The sequence below is a fragment of the Emydura macquarii genome, unplaced genomic scaffold (genome assembly GCF_026122565.2).
Source record: "Emydura macquarii macquarii isolate MOO-44397 ecotype Brisbane River unplaced genomic scaffold, CSIRO-AGI_Emac_v2 contig_1790, whole genome shotgun sequence".
Classification (NCBI taxonomy): Eukaryota; Metazoa; Chordata; order Testudines; family Chelidae; genus Emydura; species Emydura macquarii.
Genome location: NW_027131927.1, coordinates 18,954,155 through 18,980,480, shown reverse-complemented (window position 1 = coordinate 18,980,480; position 26,326 = coordinate 18,954,155). Strand labels below are relative to the sequence as shown.

The following is a 26,326-nucleotide window of genomic DNA, read 5'->3' as shown; positions in this document are numbered from 1 at the left end:
GTTGCAGAGATGGGCATAAGGGCAAAATTCAGATCTAGCTATAGCCAAAAATAGTACTAGTGAATGTCTCTCTAGTCACCTTAAACCATATTTACTGGTTTTATAGTATGGAGATCAAAAGAGTAATTTATTGTAAAACACGGTTTGCTCATCTGTCCAAACTTGCTGAGTTCTGAAACGCTCTTTAATTTTGTCTGGTCTTGCCGCATTTAATATTTTTCTCTTAATCTTTGAGACTCTCCCCTTGAACTCTAAGTGGTTAGTTTTATTTTCTCCTTCAATCCTTTTAGGAGTGGGAGATTCCTTAGAGTGATTATGGCCTAGAAATTAGGAGCCCCGTACAAGTGTTTCTGCTTCTCTGCAACTCAAGTCCTGGCTTGCAGGGATGATTACTCGGTGATAATCTGTTGCCAAGTCAAATGGGAAGTGTTGCCAAACTCAAAATGTTACCAATTATTGAGGATGCTGAAGTGTGGTAGATCTGCCATTTATAAACATGGGCGAGGGGGTGGGGGGCAATAGCCGGTTTCTACCTGGAATATTTTCCATGGAATATAAAGCAGCTCTCTAAACAGCTTAGAGGTTGAACCAGTTTCTTGAAAAAAAAATTAACTGGAAATATAGCTGTATGTTCATGTGTGTGGACTAGAATGCTCTGAAGATTCTGATATGCAGTGTTGTAGCTGTGCTGGTCCCAGGATAATAGAGAGACGAGGTGGGTGAGGTAATATATTTTATTGGGACAACTTCTGTTGGTGAGAGACAAGCTTACACAGAACTCTTCAGACCAATCTCCAACAGAAGTTGGTCCAATAAAAGATATTACCTCATCCGCCTTATCTCTCTGAAGAGTCTTGTGCAATTGGCATGGAACATGGGAGTTTAAATGTGTGATATACAGCATTGATTAAGTTTATTCAGGAAGAAACCCTTGTAAAAGGCAGCATGTGATACTTTTAACTCAGGAGCTGGTGTGGAGTTAGTGAGATGTAACCAAATTCTTACACAGCTATAAAGCATTGCTAGCAAAGCATGTAACCTGACATTTCCATCAAAATGCTCATGCGATGGAATATACAGCCCTCCAGTCTGTCTCTTTTGTTTTTGTTTTGCAACAGTTCTGTACACATTTAGTTTGGAAATTGGGCGAGTCAGCTCTGCAGAACTTAGTATATATTGTTTGAGAAATGGTGGCTGCTGAAGTTTGCATAAGAGCTCAGCTTGTTTCTGAGCAATCCTGGGACATCTGCTGCTTGGGATGGTCAACAGTATTATAAAGGTGAAATCCTGACCCCATTGAAGTCAATGGAAAAAAATTTAATGGCCTTCAGTGTGGCCAGGGTTTCACCCTAGGTATTCAGGAACCTAAGGTGAAATTCACCCCGTGTAGAGAGCAGCATATGGCCCATTCCATACTCTTGTCTCATATATGCCCCTAGGACCTGATCCAAAGTGCAGTGAAGTCAATGGAAAGACTCTCCTGTTGGTGTCAGTTGGACTTGGATCCTGGCAATAATGCTTAAGAGGGCATACACCTTGCACTGGCCTTCTGCACAAGCGGTGTGAATATTGTGTGTGAATATTGCCCACAGTAAATTGTGTGTGAATATTGCCCACAGTAAAGAGGCAAAACTATAGTTTTCAAAGCTTATTTCATGGGCAGAACCTTAGATTGGGCCTTTAAACCCTTTTGTGTTATCTTGAGCCATAATCTCTCTTCTTTTCCCATAGTTGTTTATAAAATAAAAAAGTAAACTTCATTAGACTGCATTGGTGGTGAGCAGGATTTTAAAAAGTGCTCATTGACCTAACTCGGCCTGTCCCCTTTGGAACCAAAGGGAGTTTTCCCACTTCAATGAGAGCAGAGTTAGGCCAATGCTGAGTGCTTAGGAAAATCACACCCTTTTTCTTTATGCACTTAAAGCAGGAGTTCTATCGCCATAATAAATGTTATTACTTGTACCATTGCAAATTTCCTTAAGAGCCAAATTTTCTGTCTCCCAGAGAGTACAGGCCAAGAATGAATGTTCAGATTTTGGACAATGGCACCAGAGTCTCTGCTGAGAACCCAAAGACCTATGTATTTGAACCAGAGATGTCTGTTGGAGACCCTGAAGTTGATCGGATTAGGACAGTAAATATTCCTGCAGTGGTGAGTTCTGTTGTATTTATGGCTGGAATATTACTGACATATGGCTGGAATACTACTGACAAGTGGCTGTTATTGACTTAAGGCTACAACTTGTATTTATAATGCATGGTATTTCTCATCTTCAAAGCATTTTGTAAGTACCAACAAATTTCTTCTGATGACAACTTCTTGAGATAGATAAGAATGATCCCTATTTACGGCTGAGGGAAGTTAAAAGACCATTGAGGCAGACCATCTCAGAACAGTGATTGGAAAGCCAGATATAGTAGTTAATATTTTAATGTTATTTTGTCTAAAGGTTAAGTGTTACAAGAATATTGTCTCTTGTCATTATGACAGATAGGGCAATTTCCTGCAATAGCTTTGAAAGACCTTATTTGATTAAGTTTTATGTAGAAATGTGGGCCGGGATTGTATGTAACTTCTCTAAGGAGGAGGTGTGACAGATGCAAGACCTGGGAGTCCCAGAGACTACTGATAATGTGCTAGACAAGTATGGACTTTTGGGACAATAAGTGTTAAGTAGATTTCCTGGGGAATCCACAGGGAGTGGTTAATGCAAATCCCCAGCTCCGGTTATGCAAAAACATGGCCTTTTGAAGCTGCACCCTGTGCAGAGGGTCTTTATTGATTACCCGTTACAGAAGGCCAAGATCAAGGTCCCCAGCTGTATAAAGAAGCAGCTGATCCGCCTAGTCTCAGTGGATCTAAAACATGAATTTGTAATCACCAGGAAAACCCAATTGTAGGTTTTGACTAGAGCCTTAGGTTGGATTGGGGGTGACTTCTGGTAAGCTTTTTAGCATGTGTGTAGGTTCTTTTACTGTTTTTCTCTGTAATGCTTTTACCTAAGAATAAATATGCTTGCTTAGAAGGAGCTGTGTGGTAATTTACAACTGTGGGCAATACTCTGCTCACAGCCCTTAGAGAGAAAGCAAAGTGCAGGTGCCATCCTGTTTAGGCAGCCTGGCTTGCTGGGGATATTGCAGTGTAAGGCAGGGAGCTGGGCAGCCTGGAAAATCCCCACCAGGTTAAAGATGGAAACAAAGCTCTAGAGACAGAACATGGCTCTGCAGAGAGCCCCAATTTATAATTTGTCGTTTGCAGTGTTGTAGCTGTGTTAGTCCCAGGATATTAGAGAGATAAGTGTGTGAAGTAGTATCTTTTATTGGACTAACTTCTGTAGACCAAGCATTGTCTTCTACACCAAGGATTAGGTTGGTTTAACTTCATCGCTCAGGTGTGTATTTTTCATACTCCTGAGCGACGTACTTATGCCGACTTAATTTCCTACTTAGACCAGGCCTAAACTCAAAAGCTTGTCTCTTTCACCAATGGAAGTTAGTCCAATAAGAGATATTACTTCTAATATCCTGAGACCAACATAGCTATAACACTACAAATAACAAATTGTAAGTTGTGGTTCCCAGCTCGAAGGGATACCAGCTCCATCTTGTGGCTCTCTGCAGAGCCATATTCATTCTCTAGAGGTTTGTTTCAATCTTTAACCTGGTGGGCTAAATTTTTAATAGGATGAGCCTATGTGGCACATCTAGAACTGTTCAGTGTGCACATAAGGGAGTGCTCAGTTGCAATGAAAGCACCTGAACATTTAATGGGTGACAAAGCTTCTTAATAAAACCCTGCTATGGCCAGCTTCTGTCAGCTGAAACCAACCATAACAGATCTTGGGGTTCTCTCTAAAACAATTTATATTGGGTGAGTTTGCTATCAAATCCCTATTTTGTACAGTCCTAGAGTGTCTATTCAGGCAAAATTTCCTGTTGACTTCAGTAGTAGTTTTGCATGAACAAGGATGTGCAAATCAAGCACTTTTTCAATGTCAGCTACCCAAGGCAAAGGGTGCTGTCTCCCTGACCCATCTGCAGTAGATGAGGCAGTAGCTAGGTCAACAAAAGAATTCTTCCACTGACTTAGAAATGTCAACACCGGGGGTTAGGTTGGCTTAACTACATCACTCAAGGGTGTGGATTTTTCACGCTCATCAGTGACGTAGCTGGGTTGACATAACTTTTCAGTGTAGATCAGCCCATAGCCTTTCATTTGAAAGTAGGCTCTCTGATGGCCTGCACTGAATATCTGAGCTACTGGCTAGTCAGTGGCACAACTTTATTTGCAAACTGCATGAGTCAGAGTGCAGCTCATCATGCGGTGAAACTTCTTAAAATTAGGCTTGGGAGGAGTTTACCCTTATCAGTGAGAATTAGGTTTGGAAAGGTAGAAATTGCATTGTGGAGGAAATTTTAGCCATAAAACCATAATCTCTCATAACTTTGAACGTGCAGTGTTGTTGTAGCTGTGTTGGTCCGAGGATATTAGAGAGACAAGTGGGGGTGAGGGAATCTCTTTTATTGGACCAACATCTGTTGGTGAGAGAGGCCAGTTTTCTACTACACACACAGAGCCAGACCTGAAGAAGAGCTCTGCGTAAGGTCGAGGGCTGGCCTCTCTCACCAATGGAAGTTGGTCCAATAAAAGAGATTGCCTCATCCCCCTTGTCTCGCTGATAACTTTGAATAGTAGTTGCAAAGGGAAATAAAACAACTGGTTTATTACTATTTCGAATATTCAGCATTGCCATCTAAGAGTCTGACCTGCAAATCCTTACTCGCTGTAGTAATCTCATTTTCAATCATGTGGGACACTCACTTCGATTTGCAGCAATGTCAAGCATGGTAGAAGTATGTGACTGTCAGCCTGACTACATAGCTGTGGTCTAGGGAGGGCTCTGTAAAAACTTAATTTCATCTGTGGCTGCGAACAATGCAGTTGTTTCTCCTGTGTCTCCTTGCTACCACATGAGTGCTGTTAAACATCACCTCTCATTATTGATTTCAGCTATGACAGATTGTAAGAAAATACTGTAAAGACTATATCTAAGCTTGGAAAGATAAGATTTTTATCGGTAAATGCTGGCAAGTGTCAGTTTCACCATATTCACACAAACCAGCTGGAAAAGATGGCTACTTCTTGAGCATCCTCTCCTGGTCAGGGGTGTCTGCAGGTTCCCTGCCTCTGTTTGGTTTTTTCTCTTCAGGGTCCTTTATGTATGTGGAAGCGAGCCTGTCAGCCTGCGTCGAGGGACTTGGGTTAGCGGGGCTCACTCCAGCACTCTAAAAATAGCTGTGTTCCAGCACTGGGAGGCTTGCTTCTGCAGGCTACGTAGACATGCCCTTTAAGAGCTCACAGAGGCTTTTGGTGGTTAACAGTATCCCTGCCCGGGACTAGCTTAGTACCAGAACCAGTTTATAACAACCCAGAGTCCCAAACTAAAGTCCATACCAATAACGCAAAGAAAAAGGTCCATACTTAGCTCTGGCATTTTCACTCACCCCCCCAGAGCTCTTCTAGCCCAATCTGATCTCCCAGCTAGTGCTCCCAGCTCTCCCGCACTAGGGCTGTGACTTCCAGTCCCAAACAGAGTCAGGGTTTCCTGCCCCCCAGGAGCCTCCTGCCCTCTGGGCTTTAACCTCCAAACTCCCTGGTGTCATGATCCTGCAGGGGCTTCCCTCCCACCCCCCATAGTATCCACTGGCATAGCTGCATCTCTCTGGGCTTCCCCCTTTTACTTTATGCACCCTCTGCTCTTTATAGGGAATTGCCCTATTCACCTTAGGTGAGGCTCATTCCGTAATCGGGGTTGGCTTAGCCCCAGGCACTCCAGCTTGTGGGGCAAACCATTCTGTTAGCCAACGAAAACTGTTTTCATCGATTAATAATCCAAACGTACAGCTAGGCAAAGTAAGAAAAATGTTCCTTGAGAACATATTGGGGTTTGATTTAAGGATATTTTTGTTGTTGGTTTTGACATGCGATGTTGACAGTTTGTGTTTTAATGGTTATAAAGCTTTAATTTTTTGAATCTCAGTGTCTGCTGTCATTAAATAATTATTGTCTGACCCCTTCCCCCACCATAATTTCCCATAACTGGAAAATTTAAATTGATAAAAATGGGGGGAAATGCTTAAAAATAAACACTGATATCTGACAAAGTGATTACAAAAATAAAAATAAAATTCCACCAAGCCTAACTGTAGCCCTGTCCACACAGAGGTCATTCATATTCGTGCATTCGAATGCAGCTCTTGCTACCACAGTTTTCCTGACTGTACAAACTAAGATTTCTTTTTCTGAGAGCAATGCTATAAAAACCTTATTGTGGACTACCTAGGGAAGTAGTTTGTTGCACTGTGTGACTAACACTGTTCCCTGGAAAGAATTCCTGCCCACACCTGTCTGGGAAATCAGGCTAGAAACTTGCTAGCAACACCATGTTTCCATTCCGTTGTTGATAGCATGATTCTGATGCCCATAAATAATCGTTTGTACTAACATGTTCTTATGCCAGTTTTGCTTTTTTTCACTTAAGAAACATGACTTTTAACTATCTGTTTAACTTCACCTCTTATATTGAGCTGTAGAAAGTGCAATGCACAACAGGCTACAGGGAAAATAAATTCTATTCAGTTCAGCATATGCTGTCTGCACTGAGTAGGTGATGCAGCCAGTCCATGCATTTTGGAGAAGTGGCTGCCTTTTACAGGACATAATCAGCATTTGGTTTCACAACTCTGAGCCACAACTTGTTTTAAACTAAAATTCAAACACTTATCTGGGCAATAGGTTACTGTGCTTCAATAAATCCCTTCTGTTTAGAAAAGCATTTAGCAAAGTGCCTCGGAGCTACAACATCTTGTAACTAAAATTTAGTCGCTCTGGCCAGTTGGTTACCATGCTTAAGGGCCATCTTGATTCAACAACTCACATACATATTTAACTTTATGTACATTCTTAAGGATATGCTTACCTTAATGGAATGAAACATCTGCTTTACTGAAAGGGGATGGATTTAAGCAAGTGCTTAAGTGTTTTGCTGAACTGGGGCCTGTGAAAGCAGATTTTGATAAGAAAATATCTAAAGAATTTCAATGACCAGTAAATTACCTGTTACCATTATATCATAAGGTTGAAAATATGTTTCATTCCTGTACACTGTTCTGATACTTCAGTGTATGTGTATGTATAAGTACATTTTATTTTAATACTGTATTAACTTGTCCTTGATTCCTCTCTCATGTCAGACTGTGATGGAATTGACCAAATCTACCTCGCTACGGCTACCCACAGAGATACTCCTAATACTATACCAAGAAGATCTGTTTACAACACACACTGTCCATGAATTACTGTGGGGCTACAAAGACAAACTTTTGTCAGCCCTTCATTTGATTCATCCTGAGATTGATCCACAGTTTGGCTTATTTAATAAGGTAACTTACGTACTATGTCTTGCTTTCCAGAGCTTTAAATTAATGGCACGTCGCTGATGCAAAGTCAGGGTTGTAATTGCTGGGCCAGTTGTAAAGTGCATATCAGGGTCACACTCGGGCATTATGGGTAGGTTGTGGGGAAACAACTGGAGAGATGACAAAAGGGATAGCTGCCTCTTCAGTTGAAGGACTGTGTCTGCCTTTTGTTGTTCACAGTCCAAGAGTCTTTGACTAAAGAGCAGGAGAGCCACGTGTGTTTTTTTCTCCCCACTCATGCTTGGCTAGAAGGTTGCAGAATTTTTTTATTCAGATGCAGACCTGTCGCTCACGCCTTTGTTTCCTATACTGCATTCTGTGGAACTAAGTTTGAAAACCACTGTGAAAATTCAGCTGAGGCAGAATGTGGCTGCCCATTTACTTAACAGCATTTCATTGCAGGAGCACATAAATATCTGGGCTCCAGAAACTGTTCTGGCTTCCAGTTTGTTTCTGGTTGCAATTCAGAGTGTTGATTCAGCCTCTAAAGTAGACAGTCCTTGGTTTCCTTCTCTCAGAATTTGTCTGTCTCAGAAGTAGCTCAACCACTCCCACTTCCCTTCTATTTAGGGAGGAGTCTAGTGAGCTACATCTGTCCTGACAATCAACAATTAACTTGCAGCCCCCAGCAGAGTCCAATGCATGGTAACAGGGTGGCACAACAGTAGATCCCTACCACCTGTTCTACTGCATCCTCCAGATGCCCTAGGGAGTGACTGACACAGCACTGTGCAGATGAACTCTTTTGTGTTTCTAGATGAATGGAACAGACGATGGTGAATATGTTGTTCTCAGTGGGAAAATGAGCTACCTAAACTTTTCGAAGATTGTGGAGTGGAGAGGAAAAGAGTAAGTTGTCAAATCGGACAGTGTGAAACTCCTAACTTCCTTTGAGACCTTTTGCTCAGCACAGACAGTGCCTTTTGTTTATGATGAACGCAAATGTTTTCACAAAGAAGCTGGTGTGGTAGCAGGCTCTTTGCCCACCACAAAGCCCACAGCTCTCAGGAAGTTCGCCTTTATCTGCAGAAGACAGAGGCAGACAGAATGCACCTGGAGGGTACCGAGGGAGTGAAACAACTACTATGCCCGGTACATTGGGGCTGCATCCACTCTCTCTGCTGCTGCCCTCCAGCCACAGCTGGTGCTGAAAAGGAGCAGCGTTGTGATCATGCCCCTACACAGACACAATGCACCCTCTTTGAGGGATGTAACTGCTGCTGGCATTTCAGATGCTGCAGTGATGGAGGCTATCTAAGTACCTAGGTAGATAGATGGGGAGAGAGAGAGAGACCCCCCCACAACTTGTGCTTAGTCAGAACAAGCCCCAGGATTCTGACTGCTGCCTGCACAAGCATATCCTCACGCTGGGTGGCCAGACGTGGTAGGACTGGATGTTGGAGCAGATACAGTTTTAGTGAGTGTAACTTCTCAGCAAACAGGGCTGTTTGTATGATGAAAGGAGAGTTTATCAACTAAGACCAAGTCCATTCTGTCTGGGCACTTGTCTTCACTAGGGAAAAAGGTGAGGTTTTAAATATGTGTTAAGCGTCCTTGTGTTCAGCTAACCCATGTTACAATCCTAGTGAAGCGGGGGCAGTTGTAGTTTAAACCAGTATTAGCTGGCCAAGATACATGGGTTAAAACGGCAATTGCCTCATCTTCACTAGAATTGTAGCAGGTGTTAGTTAACACAGATCATCTTAGGTTATGCCTTCACTACCCCAAATGGTTTGTTTGTAGGTTGGTCTGGTTGATGTAAAATCCTAGTGGGCACAAGGCTCTATAGGTGACTGTGATGTAGCTAGGCAAGGTCAACTGCAGGTGGTTCCATGCCTGTCCCCTCCAAAGGCTTTCTTACTTGGCTAACGTGTATGGTTTTGATTTGTGGTCCTTTGGCCTTTTGACTTGATATCAAAACTCTACTGAAAAGCTGGGGACTATAACTACGAACTATACATGATCTGACATACTTCTCTGCGTACTGATTTTACAGAACCAGCTTGAACTTTAAAATGATTGCCAATAATTTGCTACATTGGATTCACAGGGTATTTAGCTGTATGGTGGGCTATTACATAGTTTTTCCCTTCGATTTTATTAAGTATATAGTAAAATTAAAAGGGGGGGGGGTGGAGCTTGTCTTAATGCATTGAAGCTGAAGATTTGTTCCATGTGTTTCCTGCTAGTCAACATGCATCCATGTACTCTTGCAGATTTCTATAATACGAATGGCATTTATCTTTATTTGGAGTGAACATACTGGGATTCTGCTTCCTTTTGCTGAGTTTCCCTCTATTAAATTTTCTTGTTAATTGCTGATTTCTGGTGGCTTTCACACAAAAGGGTAGATTGTGACTTTAAGTACAATAGTGAGCAAGGGATGGTGCATAAAACTACCCCCCCGGGAGGCATTGCTCCTCGAATGTGTCACAGTCATCGCCTGCTTCCTTGCTCCTGTAGCTAGCTCCCCACACCCTGCAGCTGGTCAGCTACTCTGGGTCGCAAGTAGTGGGGTGGGGCCACTAAGGCAAGGCTCGGTCCATTCCCCACTGTTCCCAGCAAGTAGCCTTGCCTGCTCCTCTGCATCCAGGCCCAAGGTCTGGAGAGCCCGTCTAGAGGTAGAAGGAGGTACCTACACACTCAGATGGTCTGGCTCAGAAACAAGCATAAAGTGAATAGCCAAAAACACCATGCTGTTAATTAAAATGTTGCCAGCACCTTTTTGTTTGGGCAATCTACTTGGAGCCAGATTCTCAGTTACACTAAGGCCCCAAAATAAAGAGGATGTATGTATCATTTCGATGTCAGCGCTATTTCAGTTGCTCTATGGGTACGTCTGCACTGCAATCCGAGGTCTGATTTCAGCTCAGGTAGCTTTAATCTAGCTAGCTCAGCCAAAAATAGCAGTGAAGCCACAGTGGCATAGACCCCAGTATGGATTGTACCAGCCTGCCTAGAAACCTGGGTGTGTGTTCGCACTCCTAGCCCAAACTGAAGTCTGTGCCATCGAGGCTTCACTGCTACAGCCTTGCTAGTTCAATCAGAGCGAGTGCAGGTCTGGCTGCCCTGCTACAGTCCGACTGCAGTGTAGACATACTTTTAGTGTGAATGAGAGTCAGGCCCTCACGGTCCTTCCCACACCAACTAAGCGGTATTTGCTCACCATTGCTCAATAATTCTTTGGCCCTTTTGTTCCCTCTCTCTGCTTCCTTTACTGCAGGTCACTGAACTGGTGGACCACGGAGTCATGTAATATGATCAATGGGACAGATGGGAGTGTTTTCCACCCATTGATAAGCACAGATGAAACAATTTATATGTTTTCTTCTGATTTCTGCAGGTAAGGAGAGGAAGTCCAAACATCATATCAAACTGTTCACACTGGATCCTTCTGAGATTTCAGATGAAATTTTTTCCCCTGTGTTATGTTTTACAAGTTCTATTCCTTAAGTTCCGATGTCCTTTATTAATTCACACTAACAGGGAGTGAGTTAACCCCTAAAAACTAAACCACATCTAGTTAAAAAATGAACTGTTTTGTGACAAAATGAAAATGAGTTAAATCCCGAAATGCCTGCTGAATTCCCTCACGCAGCAGGGTGAGAGAGGAAGTCAGCATAAGCGTGCTAAACATACCTTTGCTGAAATTTCTCTTTCCCTCCCTGAAATCCTCTTGCACTTCCTACTTTGCTAAAGACATTCCAGAATGCATCGTTCTGTGACATCACTTCCACTGTTAGACACATGCACACACAAGTAACGGGATATGGAAGAGCCTGAGATTTTTCTCATGCCATCCTACCTATTAGCTTCCTTCCTCCTAGTTTTCTCTGCCATTTGAAAATAAAATTGACATAAAATTTTCTTTTTAAATCAGGAAAATAACCCACATTAGATGAATCCAGGCAATGTTGGGGGTTCAAGAATTGCCCTCGTTGTGGCCTCTTGGTACTGTTTCCCCCGTCCATTTTTTTCATTGTCACTTTCATGGTTGTGAGATCTGTGGCACAAACAGCTGCAGCACCGCTGAAAATCTTATGGCAGAAAAGATCATTGTGAGGACCTGAGAAATCTTTCTGAGGCCAGGCATCTGTGCCCCCTAGACCTCTATTTTTAAATTTAAAGGCTCACCCTTCTCATGGAACACCACAACAAGGTGTATAGGACCTAATCCAAAGCTTGTTGAAATTAGTGGAAAGGCTTCTGTTGATTTCAGTGGGCCCATCTGGCCCACAGTTTACTGGAAATCCAAATGGGCATGCAGATGCACTTTGAAGGCTGTACAGCATAGACTAATAAGTCCTTGTGCCTACAGATTCAGATGCTTGCTTTTCTTCCCCACAGATCTCTGTATGTAACTTTTGATAGCTTTGTGAGTGTGTCTGGAATCTCTGCATATCGGTTTGTGCCCCCTGCAAAGGTGTTTGCCAATTCATCAGTGAATCCAGACAATGCAGGATTCTGTGTGCCAGCCGGAAACTGCCAGGGCTCAGGTATCCTGAACGTCAGCATCTGCAAACAAGGTATGTGACCAAGCAGTATGGGGAATGCTTCTGTGGCAGCACAGTTTCACTTTCAACTGAAGCGTGTTGGGGGCAATTGGCTTGATCCTGTGACGTGCTAAGCATTCGACATGAAACCCTTGGGAGCTGAGAGAGTTCAGCACCTTGCCTAATCAAGCCCAATATCACCAGCAATTATTAAAAGGCTACAGTAGTGAAGAAAATGGATCCGAAATGGCATTCCTGAAAGATGTCATCTTCTCAAGCTCTAGTTTATGACATATAAAGAATGGAGTCAGAAGCACATCCTCGGAGTCGGACCGTAAAGCTAAAAGCAGCAGAGCCAGCCTTGCTCCACACAACACAGTCACTTCTTAGTGGGCAAAATTCAGTACAGGCCCATCCACCACTTGAGCCCTGGTGCATAGGCCTCATGCTAGCTGGCTGAACTTGGTGAATTTCCCGCCCGTGAAGATGGGGTATGTCAATGAGTAGCCTCAAGACAACTCTGCCAGCAGCTCCTCATCTCCAGTTCCCCTCTTGGTTCCTCAATAAACTCAAAAAGAGGCTTTTCCAAATACAACAATAGCTTTCCCTAGGGTCTGGTTTATTGTCTTCCCTCCAGCATTAAGTTGGGCACATCCCCAAACTCCATTGACGGTCAGGGTCTTCCCTGCTTTGGCAAGCTGTTCCTACCTGGAGCTTAGCTGTTGCCTCGCTCGCCCACTTTCAGTTTTTCTGGTAGAGCTTCCATTCTCCCTGAGAGCTCCGGCTGCAGGGCCAGGTGATTCCTGCTCAGGTGTGCCTCCTTAGTAATCAGGGCTGGCTGGCCTTTAGGGCAAGTTCTGCTTTGGAAAATGCCACATCTCCAGGCAGCTCATGAAAGCCATGTTTTGTGCTGTCTTCAGTGCTTTCCACGTGTGCTTGGCAAAGGTTAGCTCTATTGGCATGAAAATTGTAATCACACTTCTTTAGAATGTCCTTAGGCCCAGTCCATGTTGGGAATAAAATAGTCCTAGCAGAATAATCTTTAGTCAGTTCAATGAGACTGCTCACGTGCTTAAAGTTACACAGGTGCATAAGTGACCCTTGGTAACCAGACAGTCATGTGATCGACACCTCAGAAACCTCGTGTCTGCTCACAACATGGAGGACACAAAGGGCCACCTCCTCTGCTAGGGTCAATCAGTGTAACTCCTTTGGCTTCCGTGGTACTACCTGGGTGCCCTGTGTGCCCCAGTGCTTTGCTGGATCAGGAGTCAGGACCTAGCCCCCGGGAGAGGATGAGAGAATGAACAAACTACATATGACAGATGTTAGTCATCTTGCTTAATGCATCTGATGACTGAAGTGATGAGAGTGTAAGAACCTAGATAGAATACAGCAAAATGAGGTCAGAATCTGTTATGTTGATGGACTGTAGGAGTATAATCAATAACAACCTCTTATATGGTGCTTTTCATCAGTAGATCTCAGAGCACTTCACAAGGAGCTTTTACATTATCCCCATTTTATATGTGGGGAACTGGGTAGGGAGAGGTGACGTGATTTGCCCAAGGTCACCCAGCAGGCCAGTGGTAGGCCTAGGGATAGAACCAAGGTCTCCTGAGCCCTACTTCAATACCTTATCCATCAGGCCATGCTGCTGCCTGCAAAATGCATCTAATGAAGTGAATGAGCTCCAGAAGAAACTGTTTTTCTCCAGTAATTTATTAATGGATTCTTGGAACTTATGTTAGTGATGAAGTTGCTTCCTTTTTGCTGTTGAAACTTGTTTCATGTTGTGTGCGATATCTTATTTTTGTTCTTGGTCACATTGATTGGCTGAATGGGTGGGGATCTGATGCATTGTTATCTTTAGAAAACCGTGAGTTCTCTGTTCTAAAATTCCAGGTGCCCCAATACTTTTATCGGCCCCACATTTTTACCAAGCAGATGAGAAGTATGTTAAAGACATAAAGGGTATGCATCCAAGAAAGGAGGATCATGAAACATTTCTGGACATCAATCCTGTAAGTATGTGTTTCCCTTTGAAATGGCTTGCAGGGTATTTGATTCGCCCTCCACTAGATAATGTGACTAAATGAAGGCTGCCACCTCTGGTTCTCATCTGACCAGTGAGTAGGGGGCATCACACAGTCCTCCTGTCCTGTTGATACTACACCCTTGAGAGAGAAACCCAAACTCTACCCAAAAAAAGCAATACAAGAGCCTCAGGATTGGTTTGTGTACTTAGAGCATTGCTTGTGTAGATCCAAGACTTCACCAAAGATATGGACTTATAGAATTGTAGGCTGCGGAAGATGTTTGTAATGCGTTGGACAGAGATAGGGGCTTGACGGGTCTGGTCAGAACCGGTTTGATAAGCGGCACTATTGGGCCTGGTAAACAGGCTGTACAAGGCCGTGTGAATTTGATTGTGGTGCCAAAAGAGGAGGGAAGTTAGGGAGCAAGTTCATGTGCTGTAAATTTACCAATGCTAGCAGTACCTTAGAGTTGATATGGTATGCTGTATATAAAAGCTTGAAATGTAAACTGCGCAGTGAGACTCAGCCATTAATCCACTTGGATTGCAAGGCAAAATCCCCCGGCAGCCAGCTTTGCAGCTCGCACTAGAGTCTCCCATGGCTGTTTGGAGCGTAAGCCGTGATTAAAGATAAGTGTACCTAACTGGTGTGGGCGTGTTTTTATTCCTCACCTGGTATCCAGAACCTGCAGGCAGCTGTAAGCAGCAGTGCCTGGCATAACAAGAATACATTCCCTGGGCAAGGAAGGAAGGAAGATGTCAAGGCCTGATCTAGCTCCCATTGACTCAGAACTGAGTCCTTAAACTGTATTTCCTTAGGCATCCAGTTTATATGTGATGACACCTGTGGTGCCATGACTGTGATGGCTCAGATAGTGGCAGGCCAGGGGGTTTCAGAGTGTTTATTCTGGCTTCATTCCTGATTTGGCAAACTCATCTCTAAGCTCTGTTCATTAGCCCTCTCCACCTTTTCAGCAATAGCCTGGTTCCTATGATAAACCCTAAGACTAACCCACCTTCAGCAAGACCTTCAGACACTCTCCAGCAAGACCTCCTTAGAGAGGCACTTTCCACCCTAAACCCCAGGGCAATTCTGCTCCAAATTGCACAGCTCTCAGTACCAAAAAGGATCATTTTGCTGCTAGTGGCATCTCAAGCTTTTCTACAAACCCACCTATGCTATGCAGCCTCCTCAAGGACAGGTTTTGACAGGAAGTCTTCCCCTGGTGTGGGACAGGATTTCTTTTTGCCTGCGGGGTGCAGATTGTTTTCATTAAGCTGGTGTTTTCCATCATAGCCACTGGTTACTCAATAGCACTCCAGGAAAATCCCCTCACTCTTCCCTAGGTTCTCTTCCTTCTCACTTCCTGGCTGATAGAGCAATGAGCACTCAGCAGGCTTCATCTTTCATCTCAGGTTCACAAAAGCCATTGCCCAGTTTTCCCTTGAAAAAGAGGAAGTGAAATCTTCTATATCTACTTCAGTGCCAAAAAATCAGGAGACTTGAGTTCAATCTTATACCTCAAGAGGCTAAATCCATTCATACTGCCCAAAAAGTTCAAGATGGAGGCTCTCTTTTCGTCACTGGATGTCAATAAGCCCAAGTAGTTGCTGGCCTTGGTCAAAGAGCTGTTTGCTGGGTTTACAGCCATTTTGCATCCCAGAGAAGTCACAAGATAGCTGGAATTGACTACTGAATGTGGCACAGCATTTGTGTTACAGTTGTATCTATGTATCCATGGTTTTAAAAATGTACTCTTCTGTAAATCCATACAGCAGTGAAAGTGTTGGAAGTGAAAACATGGAGTACAGTGGAGACCAGAAGAGTAAAAAAATAGAATGAGGGAAAAGAACAAAGGAATGACAAGCATAAAGAGAGGAAAACATAGTAATCTGACCCAGGATGTTGTGATGTACTGTTTCCGTGAGGGCACTTCCTTTCCTAGCACTAGGCCTCAGGCTCTTCAGAATCCAAACTACTGGTGCCAGAGGGCTCCTGGTTGCCCACTGAGTTCCTTCTCAATGTATAATATGACTAAGTCCTGCCCCACCAAAACATTAAAGCTAAATTTTACCACCTCTACATTTAAAAATCTCCTTCCTCCCGCACGCCAGACATTGCAGCATTATTTATTTATTTATTAATTATTGCAACTCACAGGAAAACATTTTGCACAGATCTTTTCAGTGGCAGTTCAGCCAGATTCATCACTGCATCTTGGATTGTTTTAGCCATTTGTTTTATGGTTAAGGCACAAGGACTCTGGATTCAATTCCCAGCTCTGCCATAGACTTCCTGTGTGACATTGGCCCAGGCAGTTTAACCTCTCTGTGGCTCAGTTCTCCATTTGTAAAATGAGGATAATAGCACTTCCTTTCTCCCACCCTTTGCCTTTCTTATCTGTTTAGATTGGGACAGGGACTGTCTCTTGCTGTGTGTTTGTACTGTGCCTTGTAGAGTGGTGCCCAGTTTCAGTCAGAGCCTCTAGGCTCCCCGTTAATACAGAGACACTCAAGTACTATAGTAATAAGGGTCATCTAATGGATGGATGGATGGATGGATTGATGGATTGATGGATTGATGGATACAAATAAAAATAATCCCCTTGTATGCATCTATCTACTTCTCCTATGAAGAGAGAGGAAACTCCTCCAGTTCCACCTTAACTAGTAGATGTGTTGTTTTATCATCTTAAAAAGTAAATTCATCCCACTGTAAAAATTGGGCTGAAATCATACTTTAAATAATTTTTTTACTGTAAAAGTTTCCCTTTCTTTCACAGCTGACGGGGATGCTTGTACGAGCAGCCAAGCGTATGCAGATCAATGTTTATGTCAGAAAACTAGATGAATTTATGTAAGTATTCTCCTCTAGCAGCTGGGGATTTCAGGGTTGCTTGCCTGACTTTATATTTGAAGTGACTTTGTCTGCAGAGTCCTTGGGAGAAATAATATTTGTAGAGATAGTTCAGTCCAATTGAATCTGACCTAGAAAATGGCAGGGTGTAGTTCCTTCTTCTCATTTCACATTTGCAGTGGGAATTTACAGTTATTTCAACAACCTACAAACTCAGATGTGAGCTGTCGCAAGCTAAGATAACCCTGCTATGTTTTCTGAACATATCTTTCAACCCGTGAAAGCCTAAATGTGAAACAATATGTGACAAAGAATCAAAACGTATTGGTGGCATGATTTCTGTGAAGTCAATAGGGCTACGCTGATTCACACCAACTGAGGATCTGTCCCCCTGTCATTATGTTCGTTATAAGAGAGAGACTGTCGCAGGAATGCACACGTACCCACACACTGCCATGATTTTTGCCACAACATATGCCACAGTCCCAGCTGATGGGGTCAAATTGGTGTCAGAATGATAGCAGGAGCTAATTAGAAACTTTACAGGAACTACCATTCACTTTCAATTTGACACTTCAAAGTTCTCATATGAGCCTATATGTACAAGGCACTTCAAAATATTTAAAGGGGGGACATCTTATCTGCCCAATTGCCTTTGGGGGACTAGATCCTAAGACAATATTTCCTCATATCTGCTGTACTGTACTTTCTAGTGGCTTTGAGACATCTCATTGAAACACCTTCTATCCCAGTATTGCTGACACTATTAACATAACTCCACTGTAATACAAAGCATCATTATAGCTGAAGTGTGTCTCTTATATAGATAACAGCATGTGTATATTTCACAAATATGCATAGCCTTCAACAACTGCTCTGCTTGATGTTCCCATTCCCTGGCACAAATTTTCCATTAGGTCAGCTATTAATAAGCCTCTCATAGATCCTTTTTATTTCCCCTCCCCAGGAAACCCCAGTGTATTTTTATTGCTTTAAAAAACAAGACAACATTCCAGTTTCTTTATCCAGTTTCTAGATCTTGATTATTATCCTAATCTAGGGGAGAGGAAGGTTACATTTTTAAATAAAGATAAGAAGGGTCTAGAATTTTCACATGGGAAAGTTTTCATCCTTGATTGCTGTATTCTAATCTGTCTGGAGAAAGCTGAAATCATTGCAGAACCTCAGTGCTTTGTTGTCTTTTTACACAGTGAAACAGGCAGTGTCAGAACACTGGTTTTCCCCGTGGTGCATGTAAATGAGGTAAATATTGTAAATGGTCTTCATTGTAGTGTGTGCCTGTCTAGAAAAATGATACTACTGGGCCTGCAAGAAGTTGGGAATGTGTCATTTTTCTTCTACTTGTATAATAGCAGGGGGGTAGGCAAGAGTTCTTTGTACAACTTTTTTGGTTGATCATTGCCCAAGGTCCCACTTCTGCAAACACCCCTCACGTAAGTACTCCAATTGATTTCAATGGTGCCTTTCATGGGAATAAGAGCAACTCTAGGGAGGGAATTTTGAAGGATCAGGCCCTTTGTTTGTCAGACTTCCAGGGAGGTTTCTTCACTGAAGATGGATCACTGAATTCCTTGGATTTGTGATGCCATCAGCATAAAAGGGACTTTACAAAGGGGTTTAAGTTATCTCTAGGAAGGAGCTTTATCTCCTCGAAGATCTTTATGGTGGCCTGCAGCCCTGCCATTGCATGCTCTGGAACCTGAGCGGTTTCACAAATTAATGGCCAGTCCTGCATACAATTACAGCTGGGAGTGTGCTGACTGTTCTGGGTCTCCTGGATGTCCGTAAGACTACTCCAGGCAGTGCGCATGCCACCTGACAGCAAGTTTGCAGGATCAGACTGCGAGTAAGGTCAAGCGAGGTCAGCGCTTGAATGGGAGACCTCCAAGGAAAATCTTAGCTTATTGCAGGAAGTGTGGTCATGATCTGTGAGGTGGTACTCTTTCCTCTGATTCGTGGCTGAACCCATCCCTTAGTGGGGTTCTGTAGAGGAAGCACCTGCCCTCTGAAAGTCTGACCCTTTTAAGGTGTCTCAGCTGTGCACACAAAATCACTCGTCGTTTTTGAAAACACAGACCAGTTTGTCCCTATAGCTGCTAAACTAGAGCCAGCAGTTCTAGTCTGAGGCAAGGCATGTCGAACAGTCATCATGGCAGAGCTGATGTTGCTGCTTCCTCTTATGCTTACTCTAAGGGCAGATCTACACTAGAAGTGGTACATCAGCGCAGCTGCACCGGTGCAGCCGCGCCACTGTAGTGTGACTGGTGAAGACGCTCTATGCCAATGGGAGAGCGCACTCCCATCGGCATAATTACTCCACCTCTGCGAGAGGCGGAAGCTGTGTCGACGGGAGAGCATTTCCTGCCAACATAATGCCGGTGTGGACAGCACGTTGGTTGCTGTAACTTGCGTGGCTCGGGTTTGTGTGTCTTTTTCACACCCCTGAGCAACATTAGTTAGATTGACATATGCAGCAGTGCAGAGCAGCCCTAAGTGAGAAAGTGCACCATACGGGATATTGAAATGTATCATTTTTCTCTTTCTCCATGCTCCCCGCTCCTCCAGAGTGTGCTAATTGACGATGCATCTGCCAAAAAGCTGAAGAACGTTCTGTTTGAAGCCACGGTTGTAACCAGCATCCCCTTCATAATCATGGCACTAGGGATTATTTTGGGGGTTGGTTTCATTGTGTTTGTGTGCAGGCCCCCTGGAACAAAGGAGGAGGTTAGTAGCATCTGAAGTTGACCTTTCTTTCTCGGTGTTTATCTGTGTTTTATTTGCCTGTCATTGATTTTACCTTTTGGTACATTTTTGCTTTTTGTTTTTGTTGCAAATGCTCTTTCCAGGTTAGAGAAGTGTTAATAGACCCAGAATAAGTGTACCCAAACAAAGCTGTGCAGCCAGTTTAAGATACCTGGTAAGGTGGGTGAATATAAATATTTTGTTTTGTCCCCAATTCCTTTGCTAGCTACAAACATTAGTTGTAAAAATAAGCCTGTCTAGTGAACTCTGAAGGGTAAAAACCAAAAACCCCATCATATTTGATTGACATTTTGAGCTCTGTTCAATTTGACAGTTGCCTTTTGAGGAAAAATTATTAAATTGATTTTCAGGTTCTCTTTTATTACTTTGTGCTGGTTCTAGGCCCTTTGTTCTTCACAAACTATCTGAAGGCCAGATCTGGATCTAAACCAACAGCCCAATTCTGAGCACCTAGAAACTACAGATGAATTCAGATTCTTATCCCAGCTTTGCAACTTGGGCCATTCAACAGTCCCCAGCATCAGAGAACTGAAAATCACTCCACAAGGCACAACCTTCATTCTGACCTTACAATATTCAATCATTCAATAGCCATTATAATCTTACAGCCTGAGCATCTCCACGTGTCAATATAACAGACAGAGAGAAGATATATAGTGGATCAGCTCCTATAAATTACTTCTCAAATGCACAAACTTCTGCTATAAATGTACATTACAACTTAAAAAACCCCACAGATCAATTGTACAATACAGTACCATACACAGATAATAGTGTTCCATATGTATATTCTGATCTGTTATATTAAAAATTGGTATTAAGGTTGTCAGTGCTGTCAAAGGTTATGAGCCAAAACTTTACCCAATTTCAGCAGTCCAGTATGGATGCTAAACTGTGGACATCTTCATGATCCAAGAAAGAGACAGGGTACCTAGTAGGCTTTTTCCACCTCTAGCTACTGTTGCTGTAGGACAGTCTTGCTTTCCGTGTATTTTGATTGCTAAACGGGTTCTTGCAACTACACGAAAAAGCGCACACAGCCTGCATCCCGAATTCACACCCAAACCATGTGTGTGCTATTTCTCAGTTTGTGAGAACTGCTTAGGGTTAGTCTTGTAGTAGTCGTTTTGTGGCAAGATCTCAAGAGATACATATGTGGGTGTGTGATCTTTCTGCAGATTTTCCTCAAATGGTGACTGTTCCCATTTGGAAACTTTTGCTTCATTCTTGCACCCGGCTCACCTAGCAAACTTTTTGGCAATGGCTGTTTTAATTGCTCTAGTCCTGGTTCCTTTATGGAGAGGAAGATCCTGTTTCTCCTGGACACCTGGGTTTCTTTTTCCCTTCCCTATCTGGTTGGCAGCCCAGCAACAGACCCTTGAGCTCTAGCCAACGCCTCAGCCCTACCTTCCCTCTTATCCCAACCCCAGAGAGATCAATCACAGCCACTTTTCTCGGCTTTCCTTGGCACTGGTGCAGTAAGCAAAAAAGAGTGGAAAGTCTGAATTTCATGTTTCTCACGGAGACTGTGTTTTTTCCTGCAAACAGTGAGATCTGTGATGGCCATGAAAATAATGCATTCCTAGTTATACCCCCTTGTATTGCGCCAGTTCTTTTCCCTCCATCGTGTTTACGTCCTTAAACTATTTGTAGACAATTGTCATACCCCTGCTCCCACCACTCAGTTTGTCGTTTAGCAAAGCTCAACATATTTAACTCCTTAAATCTTTCCTCTAATTCTGTCCCTTCAGTCCTGGATCATTTTTGTTGTTCCTATCTGAACTCCCTCCAGTTTGTCGTCAATGTCCTAGGTGCCCAGAAGTGAACACACCTCTTCCAGAGGTGGTTCCAGCCATATACAGAGGAAGTCTCACCTCTCTGCTCTGTGACTCAACATTTTTGCAGATGCAGCCCAAGATTGGCCTTTAATTTTGTAGCCGTATTACCTGTCAAATTGATTTGCTGCCTTCTGTCGCCCTTAAGTCTCCAGCGTTACTGCTTCCCAGGAGTCTCCCTCCCATTGATTGTGTGCGTGTCAGATTGTTTTTCCCAAGATGCATTATCTTGCATTTTTCCAAATTGAATCTCACTTCATTCCCTGCCTTTGACCTGTCCCTCTGTAGGTCCCTTTTTTATCATCTCTGTCCCCACTGGTGTAGATAACTCCTCCCAATGTAATCTTGTCAGTATGCTGTTCACGTCTCCTTCCAGCATCATCATGGAAGATGTTAAATGAGCCGTGCCCTAACAATGATCCCTGTGCCAGCCCCCTAAACATCTCCAAGGAGTGCAGGTGCACCATTCCTTATGTTGATGCATGTTGATGCAGCATGCTCCCCTCTCCATGGCTGGCCAGCTCCACTTGCCCATGCAGAGAAGAGAGGAGCATGCCCTGTTCTCCTCTCCAGCCCCTCTGGGGCAGCTTTCCCACTGGGGGCCCTATGAGGAACAATATATGTGCTCACAGTAGTGCATATGCTGGTGCTGGTCCTGACAGAGGGAGCAACATTGGGGAGGCTTCTTGCATTTGCTTGCTTGAATACCTATGCAAAGACCACTCACAATCTGCCCTGTGATGCTTTTTTATCTTAATAATTGTTCTTGTATTGCACTAGGGATGGAATTTGGACTTAGAGGATTATAAAAACCAGGATCACTCTTCTTTCCTCCTTTGAAACTCAGTGTTACATTTGCTGTCCTCCAGCTCCACATTGTCTAATGCACTGATGTTAACTTTCCTGCTTTGCCATTTTGTATTTCAGAGTACTGAAGAGGAAAGGGCTCCGCTCATCAGGACATCCTAATACTCTTTTTCCCCCCTACACATGTGAGCTTGGTGAATAAACTATGCAAGTTGATCTAATACTGAATGTTGCCCAGCATTCAGCGCTGTCTAAAAACCATCATGCTAATTATAATTATATGTAGTACAGGGAGGGGGAAAACTAAAATGCTAGTGAATGAGGAAACTGTTCATCCCAGCTGCTAGGTTAATTTTAAAATCAAATTCTAAAATGGCTTGAGATCCTACTTTATTAACTCATGTTTTAATATCCCCAGTGCTGCTTTTAACCTGCACTGAAAGCCATAAAAGCTCGTAACCACTATATCAGTGAGAGTATAATACCCTGACTCATGTATTAAAATTACTTAGGGTAAACTTTGCAAAAGCACCTTAGTGATATGGGCTCCTAAGTCTCTTTTGAAAATGGAACGTAGCTCCTAAGTCACTTAGGCACGTTTGAAAATATTGCCCTGGGTCTAATCTTGTCTTCTATGTAGAGTACACCTGGCTTCTTATTAACAGAGTGTGAATGGATTGTTTAGTTATCATGCCTTTCACCTCCAAAACTGATTTGTGAATCTAAGCCAAAATGGTAAGTGTGGCTTATTTAATCATGTCTAGTTTTCAGTTAAGAAGCCAAGTATGTATTAGCACATTTTTGTACACTGCACCCCAATCTGTCCCAATATTGCTTGAAGTCTCATTGTGCGATATTAATAAAATGCCCTTGCAGGTTTTTAATTTTAAATTATTTTTACACAGGAAATCAAAGGGTTGGTTAGTTAAGGGTACAATAGTGTGTTCTCCTTTTTTGCTGTGTCAGTGTCTCACAAATAACTGTTGTGTGGTGCACTGTAAATGCAGTCTTTGCAAATGTATTTGTAATTGCATTAAAAATGTAGGAAACCTACAGACCTGTGTTGAGGTATGTCTGGAACATAAAGAAAAGTAGCATAAACATTTTTTTAAAATATTGGTAGTTTAAAATATCATAAAGGTACCCTTTTCCCCGCTCAGTGAGGAAACGCTTTCTCCCAAATACATTTCCATCAAATAAAGTCAGTGAAAAATTGACACATACTTTTTGGCTGGCTGAACATTCATGCACAGGGTGTTAGCCGATCAATTGTTCAGCAATCCAAAACATTTGGGCCTGTCCCAGTCAGGAAGGTTCATTATTATTAATATTATTATTTATTATCTGTATTACTATGAGCCCTAGGCCTGGACCCAGAGCCACATCGTGCTATGGTCTACAGATTTGTACCAATTACAGAAGGCTAGATATACGGGCGTTGCACCAGGCTGACTTCAGCCAAAAAAGCTACTCATCTATGGAAGCCAAAACCAACCAAATAATAATCATCCAGATGTGGGCATCTGCCTCGCTGCTTGGATGGGGTTGAGGGCTCCTGTATCTAATGGCGTTCCCAACCCACCATGATCTGTAAGTGTAACTCAGTTGAGAAGTCAGGAACAGTATTTGCCCCAAGGACTCAAGTGATGTGCAGGATCCTTTGCACTGGGTTGTAAATCAATGCAGCTCCATCAAAGTCAATGATGCTACGTCAGTTTACACCTCTTTAGGATCTGGCCCATCTGTTCTAGCCATTTATTGATTAATTAAGCTGATCTTTTCAAATGTCTGAACTAATGTTTCTAGATGTTTATATGTATATGGTACGGCACATTAGGTTGCTTCTTGATTTTGTTACTTCATTGCTCCAGTGTGTCCATTCTCCCTCAAGGAACATCTCTTTCTTAAATCTCTACTAGACCAAAGGGAAGAGGTTTTATCTGTCTAATATACAGGAAAGGTGGTTATTTTAATAAACGTTTCCATTTTATTTTTTGCATCCTCCTACTCTTATGTTCAACATCCTGTACCGTGCTTAGCAGCACCTTCTAATTTCCAATGTGCAGTTGGAAATCTGTTAAATGCTGTACAAAGTGACTTTCATCAGGTTTCAAAACACACGCATGTCAGTTAGTGGTGTGCACCTGTGGGCAAAATGCCAACAAAATCAAATCAATTTTACCTTATAGACACAGGCATTTTATTCCAGGGAACATCTAGTTCTTCCTGGAACTTCTCAGATACTAAATCACGTGGAAGAAATATAGTACTTCCAGTATTACGAGGGGGATGTTCCAAAGTGCTAAGCATTGGCCTAACACTGCACCCACTGAAGTCAATGGGAGTTTGCCGCTGGCTTCAATGGGAGCAGATTTAGGCCATCAGCAAGCACATCTGAAAATCCTGTAAGTTACAGATACAAATAGATACATAGATATTAAGCTGTTTGAAGAAGGGGATGTAAATTTCTGTGTAAGTCAAGAGCAAAAATGACTACAGAATTAAAAGACTAAGCCCCATTCAAGCAGGATGCATAATACAGTTTTAGATGGTGTTTTATTTCCTTTTTGTTTTGTGAAACTGGTATATTGCAGCTTGATGCCTCTAATGGAGCATTTCACCCCGTGTCAATCCAGCACATATAAAAAACAAATTCATTGGATGCCAGATCTTCCAGCAGTGTTTTATAAATGGTTATTGATGATCAGTATTTTTGATATGCAGGGGCAGTTATTCTTGATAAGCCTTTGTATTGTTTCTTTGCAAACTGTCACCTGGGTATTTTAAAAATCCAGAATCCCATTTGTTCAACTTTTTCAGCTGTTAACATGTAAAAAAACACTAAAAAGAGTATCATTCTTCTCTGGATACACTCATGCAACTCACAATAGCACCTAATTAACACTGAAAGGCAGCACAGTCTTGTGATTAGATCCCAAGGTTGGTTGTCAGGAGATCAGAGCTGCTCTGCTGCTGTCACATTATGGAATGTTGTTTTTATGGTCTGTTTCATCATCTGTAGGATTAATAACATTTACTCATATACCTACCCTGCAGATGTGTTGTGGGGATAAATGAATTAATATATGTAAAGCGCCATGGGCTTGATCCTTCAAAAGACAACTTACTTCACTGTGAGTCAAACCACTCAGCACCTTGCAGGAGTACTAAAATCATTGTATGATAGTTCCTTATATACTTATTATTAATAAGAATTACTTGTGCCTGCATCCAGGGAAGATTATAATCCTAAAATTCAGCTGTAAAGCATTGTTTGTTTCACACAGTGGGAGATGATTCCATGCAACGTTAGATATTTTTTTAATTATTGAAAACTCGCAGGAGATAATTGTCAATTTTGTTATTTGTTGAATTTTGTATTCTGACATTGTTTTCCTGAGGCTTACTTTTGAAGAGGAGATACCAATAGTGATGATACCTGTGTTTGTACACTTGATTCACTTTCTGTGACTCTAGCAATTTTTGTTTCCACTATTAATGGCAATCAGATGTTGCATTAATAAAAGTTAATGTTTCTATAAAAACTGTGAAGTTGGTATTTTCTTTCACCTTTCAACTTCTGTGTTTATTTCTGTGTATATCTGGTGCCATTTGAAAGAAAATAGTTTACAGTTAAAATTTTCAAACCTAGCTTTAGGCTCTGAAATTCCTATTCAGGCACCTAAATAAGTGGCCTTGTTTCAAAAGTGCTGAGCACCCAGCAGTTCCCACTGAAGTCAAAGAGAGTAGTGGACACTCAGCACTTTTAAAAGTCAAGACACTGATTTAGGTGCCTGAATATGGATTTAGGAATCTTAACTTTAGGCATCAGCGGGGATTGTTGCAGAAGTGCTCAACATATCTAACTTTGCTCTCATTGAAAGTCAATAGCAAAACCGCCCCTAAATCTAATAGAAGAGTTGGGATGGCATTGAGAGAAAAAAGTAAATGAAGTTGCTTGTATCTCAGTGAAGTATGGATGTGGGACATTTGTTACACCCAGAGAGTTGGGATTGTAAAATAAGGATTATGT

General features: G+C 42.5%; 1 protein-coding gene across 4 annotated transcripts in view; it reads left to right on the top strand.

Annotated features, from left to right (window-relative positions):
• Positions 1–25,838, top strand: part of SCARB2 (scavenger receptor class B member 2) — a 36,959-nt gene extending 11,121 nt beyond the window's left edge. For 2 of the 4 annotated variants that reach the window (XM_067557039.1, XM_067557042.1), the window contains 10 exons: positions 2,005–2,152; positions 7,255–7,443; positions 8,237–8,328; positions 10,703–10,822; positions 11,827–12,005; positions 13,878–13,996; positions 16,794–16,867; positions 18,079–18,130; positions 19,454–19,612; positions 22,414–25,838. In XM_067557039.1, coding sequence (XP_067413140.1) covers positions 2,005–2,152; positions 7,255–7,443; positions 8,237–8,328; positions 10,703–10,822; positions 11,827–12,005; positions 13,878–13,996; positions 16,794–16,867; positions 18,079–18,130; positions 19,454–19,612; positions 22,414–22,455 — 1,174 coding nt within the window. In that variant the 3' untranslated portion in view covers positions 22,456–25,838. Of the gene's footprint in view, positions 1–2,004; positions 2,153–7,254; positions 7,444–8,236; positions 8,329–10,702; positions 10,823–11,826; positions 12,006–13,877; positions 13,997–16,793; positions 16,868–18,078; positions 18,131–19,453; positions 19,613–19,734; positions 19,811–22,413 lie in introns of all 4 variants that reach the window. The other 2 variants (XM_067557041.1, XM_067557040.1) reach the window with 2 other exon arrangements.
• Positions 25,839–26,326: the final 488 nt, after the last annotated feature.